The 5,584-nt window shown below is 40.0% G+C and overlaps 2 protein-coding genes across 3 annotated transcripts in view; one reads left to right on the top strand and one right to left on the bottom strand.

Annotated features, from left to right (window-relative positions):
- Positions 1-23: 23 nt before the first annotated feature.
- Positions 24-4,023, top strand: PRPF38A (pre-mRNA processing factor 38A). Its single transcript, XM_026854331.1, has 9 exons — positions 24-215; positions 733-854; positions 1,343-1,428; positions 1,583-1,693; positions 2,248-2,360; positions 2,896-2,922; positions 3,003-3,100; positions 3,443-3,491; positions 3,699-4,023. The coding sequence occupies exons 1-9, from the start codon at positions 79-81 to the stop codon at positions 3,739-3,741; spliced, it is 786 nt and encodes a 261-aa protein (XP_026710132.1). The 5' UTR covers positions 24-78; the 3' UTR covers positions 3,742-4,023.
- Positions 4,024-5,066: 1,043 nt separating this feature from the next.
- TUT4 (terminal uridylyl transferase 4) overlaps positions 5,067-5,584 on the bottom strand; it is a 41,574-nt gene continuing 41,056 nt past the window's right edge. Inside the window, exon 29 of one of the 2 annotated variants that reach the window (XM_026853679.1) lies at positions 5,067-5,505. The gene's annotated coding sequence lies outside the window, so the exon portion shown is untranslated. The remainder of the gene's footprint in view (positions 5,506-5,584) is intronic. The other variant, XM_026853677.1, reaches the window with a different exon arrangement.

The following is a 5,584-nucleotide window of genomic DNA, read 5'->3' as shown; positions in this document are numbered from 1 at the left end:
GGGGCGGGAGGGGGCTCGGCGGGGAGCCCGCGCTGACGGCCCGTCCCTCTCGTAGCCGAGCTGGTGGTGGACAAGGCCATGGAGCTGAAGTACGTGGGGGGAGTCTATGGCGGGAACATTAAGCCTACGCCCTTCTTGTGCTTGACGCTGAAGATGCTGCAGATCCAGCCCGAGAAGGACATCATCGTAGAATTCATAAAAAACGAGGACTTCAAGTAAGTTGGTAGCTTGATTTTTATCTTCTTTGGTTATCGTACTGAATGAAACTCTCCAAAACAGCCAGGGAAACCACAGTGCAGGGTTTAGCTTTTAGCGGGCTTTGATAAACTCTTCTCCTGAAAAAGAACATCCTTCCTCTTGCTTTCAAGACCTCTCCTTGTCAGATGGGCTGTTGGAATGGCTTGCCTTTGTGGCATGCGCTCTCTGTGATAACACCTCCACCCGAACTATTTAGAATGACGTGTATTAAGGGAGCGGTATTAATCTACTTTTTCTTTAATAATTTTTTGTTTGTGATAATGCAGTTCCTGCATGCATGAACAAGCCATATTGAGATTATGCGTGTATATTTGTGTGTATATACGAGTGCCTGAAGGAGAAAGTCTAAACAGTCATGTATTCTCTTTATTTTATGTACTGATTTTCCTCACAAACTTATGGGGAAAACTCTTCTTTTATCTAAATTTCCAACAACACAAAAAGACCAGATATGTGAAATGGTTTACTTTTCAGGTATGTCCGAATGCTTGGTGCGTTGTACATGAGGTTGACAGGCACTGCCATTGACTGCTACAAGTATCTTGAACCATTGTACAATGACTATCGAAAAATAAAAAGTCAGAACAGAAATGGGGGTAAGCACTCTTACTTAGTTGCAGTTTCATAGTACCTTATAGATGAGCTTTTGTGAAAAAACGTATCATGGTAGATAAAAGTAAATATTCTGTTTAGTAATATAAGCTTAAAAAATTGTGGCATAGTCATCTTTTTTAAACTTTACTTATTCATCCTTTGGATAGTCTGTTGCTGGTCGTGCTGACCTGGACAAATGAGAACTGCCTTGCTTATTTTGCTTTCCTCAAGTGCTTGTGTTTTCTCTTGGGCACTGAAGCACAGTTCCATAACTACCAAAGAAACACTGTTTTGAGTGCTGGTTTAAGCCCTCTGAATCTGCTGATCCTAGCTGTGCAGTACTTTCCTTTTTGAAAGATAAGCCTCATGATTTTCTTGGAGAATTTTAGAACTGTTGTTTGTACAGCCCACTGGACAGATTGTCTGAAGTGTTTCATTGTTACTCTAGCATTAATGATGTATTTAAATACTGTTTTCCATCCCTCCCCAGAATTTGAACTGATGCATGTGGATGAATTTATTGATGAACTACTCCACGAGGAACGTGTATGCGACATCATTCTGCCTCGATTACAGGTTTGGAAAAGTGGATGGTTATGGAATTCTTAACTGCATCAGATTTGGTAGTTGTATCTGCTACCGGCTTGTTGCCCTTCTGGCACAGAAGATGCCTCCTTAGGTGTTTGTTCTTACATAGGTTATGTAAGATAAAAGTTGTAATTTCTCCTAGAAACGGTATGTTCTGGAAGAAGCTGAGCAACTTGAGCCTCGTGTTAGTGCTTTGGAAGAAGATATGGATGATGTAGAATCTAGTGAAGAGGAGGAAGAGGAAGATGAAAAGGTTGGTGAACTATACCGGAAAGGGATGGTTAAAGCTGGTGCTGAGTCACTGCTGAACACTTCATGGTATAAGAAATATTTGAGGGGAGGCACCAGGAGGCTGCAACTCTTATCTCCCCCCTTAACATATTTTCCTGTAAGCTGCTTGTGAGAACATATTAGACCTTGAAGCAGTTTTCAAGTGCTCTGTTTGTCAAGCTTTTCTGTCTCCTGAAATTCACAAATCTGGATCTGTTCTGTGTTAAACTTATTTCACATAAATGGTTTTACATACATATGTAACAGAGAGGACTTAAAGGTGATGATGGAAGTTATGATGACTGTCAGGGTCAACTCTGCTGAACTTCTTAAGAATCAACAGTATGAGAGGTGGCCGTTGTAATTTCCCGCTGGCAAACTTAGGCAGTACTACGCACTTCTGCATATGAAATACTTGAGGATGGGGAAGCCTGATTGCACGACTTATGTAATTTGTATTAATCGTTCAGAAATTTTTACTGATAAAATCCTTGATGAAACAAGACTTACAGAACCTTCCCCTGCTCCTATTTCCAGCTGGAACGAGCACCCTCTCCAGACCACCGCAGAAGAGGCTACAGGGACCTTGATAAACCTCGCAGATCTCCAGCTGTGCGATACAGGCGGAGCCGAAGCAGGTCTCCGAGAAGGTGACAAGGCTCTTCTTGAGCAATACTCTTACCTATTGTACTGCAGATGGCTGAAGCAAAGTAAAGAAGTGAAGATGGCAGTTCAGCCAGAATCTCTTAACACCTCCCAATTCCTTTAGCCACTTTCTGAAGGAGTTGCAGTGCACAGCCAGGGTCAACCCATCTGCCTGTTTCTCTAGTCTTTCAGTAACTCTTGAACTCGCTGGCAAGCTTTAGCTAAATCTGACAATACAGTGAAGATATTAAGGAGAACCAAGTGCTTTGTTTTCACATGAGCCAGAGGCTTGAGAGAAAATCCTTTTAATTGTTCTTACTGATAATAAGCCAAAAAAAACCTCATCACCAACCCCATTTGCTCACTGTGTGGGCCAGTTCAGAAGCATGTACTGCCTCTTGTGCAGGAGGCCAAACACACAATGACCAGGGCCATAGGGGAGTGCAAAGAAAGCCCTGGTGCTATAGAATATGAGAAATTTAAACATCTGGTTCTGCTCATGAGTTTTAGTGACTTTTTTCTTTTCTCCCCCAATTACAGGCGAAGCCGCTCTCCAAAGAGAAGAAGGTAGTTCTTTATTCTATTATTTAATCTCAGAATGTGTGCATTTTTTAGTATGGCTATCTTAAACGCTTCCTTTCTCTCAGTCCATCACCACGCCGGGAGAGGCATCGCAGCAAAAGCCCAAGACGACACCGGAGCAGATCCAGGGAGAGGCGCCACAGATCAAGATCTAAATCTCCAGGTATTTTTGTCATTTACAGATTAACTCTGGCAAGTCTTTACTAGCAGAACATCCGCTGTAAGAAAATTCTGTGTCACGGTATCAAGAAGGTGGTGTAGGTGCTTAATCTCGCTCATAAAACTTCTAGTAAAAGCACAGCTGGAGAACTCCTTTAATACATGCAAAATTACTTTTGAGTATGTTTTTCAAATATTTGCTAGGAGGTTAATTTGCATGCCTAATTAAGGCTAGGGTTGTTTTGGCATTACCTAGGACACTTGGTCACTAGAAGCAGATTGCATTAGCAAAACAAAAAAGAATTCCAGGGTGCATAGAAATAACTGTCACCTTTTTATCTCATAGGACATCATCGTAGTCACAGACACAGAAGTCATTCCAAATCACCTGAAAGGTAAAGGTTTGGCCTATTTCTTAAGGGTGTCTGTACTGCTGTCAGTTAATCTTAGGGATAGAAGGTCTTACTGCAATATTGAAATATTTCATACAGTACCTCCCTCAGTGTTGTCACACTGTCCACATTTGACCACAGAAAACACTTAATTGCTATGAATCACCATGGTCTTTCAAACCATGTCCTATGGCCTTTTTTCTATTTCAGGTCTAAAAAAAGTCATAAGAAGAGTCGGCGAGGGAATGAGTAACAAGCTAAATCCAACACACAACTTAAGGACCTTGAACTGCAGTCTAATACTGTCCTGTTTACTTTATGGGACAGCTGGATATGTACTGGCTGCTTTAGCAGTCCCTTTCTTTAATCCTTCTCCTCTTGTACAAGTCTTGTTAGGTTTTTTTTTAATTAAAAGAAAGCTAAGAATACTTTTTATGCAGTTGGTTACTTATCCTCATGATAGAATTCGTTTTTAAATTTTCTCAAGACCTGTAAAAACTAGTGAAGAGCAATAAAAAAAAGGGGGGTTTGTCTTCAAAGGCTCCTTCTGTTTTTTTCATAATACTTTGTTTGGATGTCCCCTAGCTGAAGCTGGCTTCATGCTCAAATCAGGGCATTGTTTTGACAAACAGCCACTGCATTCAGTTGCTAAAGTGACAGAATGTTTGAGTTACAAACACTGAAGACCTATCGCCCTGAGTATCTCAAACCTCCAGCACAGGAAAGGACATAAGACTGTCAAAGTCCAGCATGTTTACCAGAAGAACTAACTTAACTCTCCCAACAAGGCTGTTACTGGTTCCTTTGTGAGAATCATCCTTAAGTCTAATGACATGCTGCTTCTGATACTACTATCAGACAGTTTAGAAATTTCACTTAATTCTTTTCTGGCAAGAAGTTACTCAGTATATTTAGAAACTGTATACCACTACCCTTTGAGCACAGTTTGTGGCCTAACCACTGACTGGGAACAGAATGACACATTTATGCTCAGCGCTACCTTCTCTGCATGAAGTTAGTATTCAGCAAGTCTCTGTTTTTCAAATTAAGAATAATTAAGCTCTTAAGTTACAGTTCTCATCTTCGTACATTTAATTATATATCACAGGAAAGCAGTTGTGTTAAACCCCTTGTGTACCACCCCTTTCTTCCCAGACTTGTTTCAGGAGCAGGGACTGACAGATTTATCTCCTGAACACTGCATTTATGGCTTAAGTATTTTCACATTGCCCAGTGAGTGCTGACAACACAAAGTATGCCAAGTAAATTTATGGAAAGTCCTCTTTAGAATTACTCTATAGCACAGCCTGATTCTTCTAGAGTATTTTCATATTATTCCGTAAGGTTTATGAACAAAAAAGCAGGTGTACTCTCAAGTATTTTATGAGAAAGACAGACTGGCTGTGAGCAGCACATGCAATGACACCAGCATGGCCAAAACCAGGTTTACTGACCCTTTGACTCATTAAAGCTGCTCATCTTTCATCTCTTCTTTAAAACATACAAATTAGAGCTGGGTTTATTATTATGGTTTCCTAATCACAGTTAAATGCAAGCATGCATACAAACAGGGAAGAGGAAAAAGTCTTACATCCTTTTTTTTGCAGTTTTATTTTTCTTTTAAAAAGTTTTTTGGCACTACATAGTTCTGTAAAGAATAGAAGTGACAAATTTTTAAACACATGAAATCCCCTTCTAATTTTATTTTTTTTAGAACAATATATATAAAGTCTGAAGCAACCAAAGTATGAATACAGCTAATAGAAAATAAAGAACTTAATTTTAGAAATTCTCTCTCTTTACAGTTTATCAAGATAAAACAAAACACAATTCCCCTTAAAAATAGGGTAATAAAATAGATGAAATTTGTATCACTCAGTTTTGTGATACCAGTAAAAACTATAGTTCATATCTATGTACAAATGATACAGTTTAAAAACAGTCTTAAATAATCTTGTATCTAAACATGTTGCATTAAGATTTTAAATCAGAACCTGAATTTTTTTCCTCCCCCCACGTACTTCAGCTCCATGGCCTTGTCCACCACCAGCTCGGCTACGAGAGGGACGGGCCGTCGGCGCGGGCTCCCCGCCGAG

The sequence above is a fragment of the Athene cunicularia genome, assembly GCF_003259725.1.
Source record: "Athene cunicularia isolate RWA chromosome 8 unlocalized genomic scaffold, athCun1 chr8_part1, whole genome shotgun sequence".
Classification (NCBI taxonomy): domain Eukaryota; kingdom Metazoa; phylum Chordata; class Aves; order Strigiformes; family Strigidae; genus Athene; species Athene cunicularia.
This window is presented reverse-complemented; position numbering and strand designations above follow the sequence as displayed.

Coding starts and splice junctions, on each gene's coding strand:
- PRPF38A (XM_026854331.1), top strand. CDS start 79: ATGGAGCTGAAGTACGTGGGGGGAGTCTATGGCGGGAACATTAAGCCT. Junction 855..1,342: donor AAGTCAGAACAGAAATGGGG/GTAAGCACTCTT, acceptor ATCCCTCCCCAG/AATTTGAACTGATGCATGTG. Junction 2,923..3,002: donor CGCTCTCCAAAGAGAAGAAG/GTAGTTCTTTAT, acceptor CCTTTCTCTCAG/TCCATCACCACGCCGGGAGA.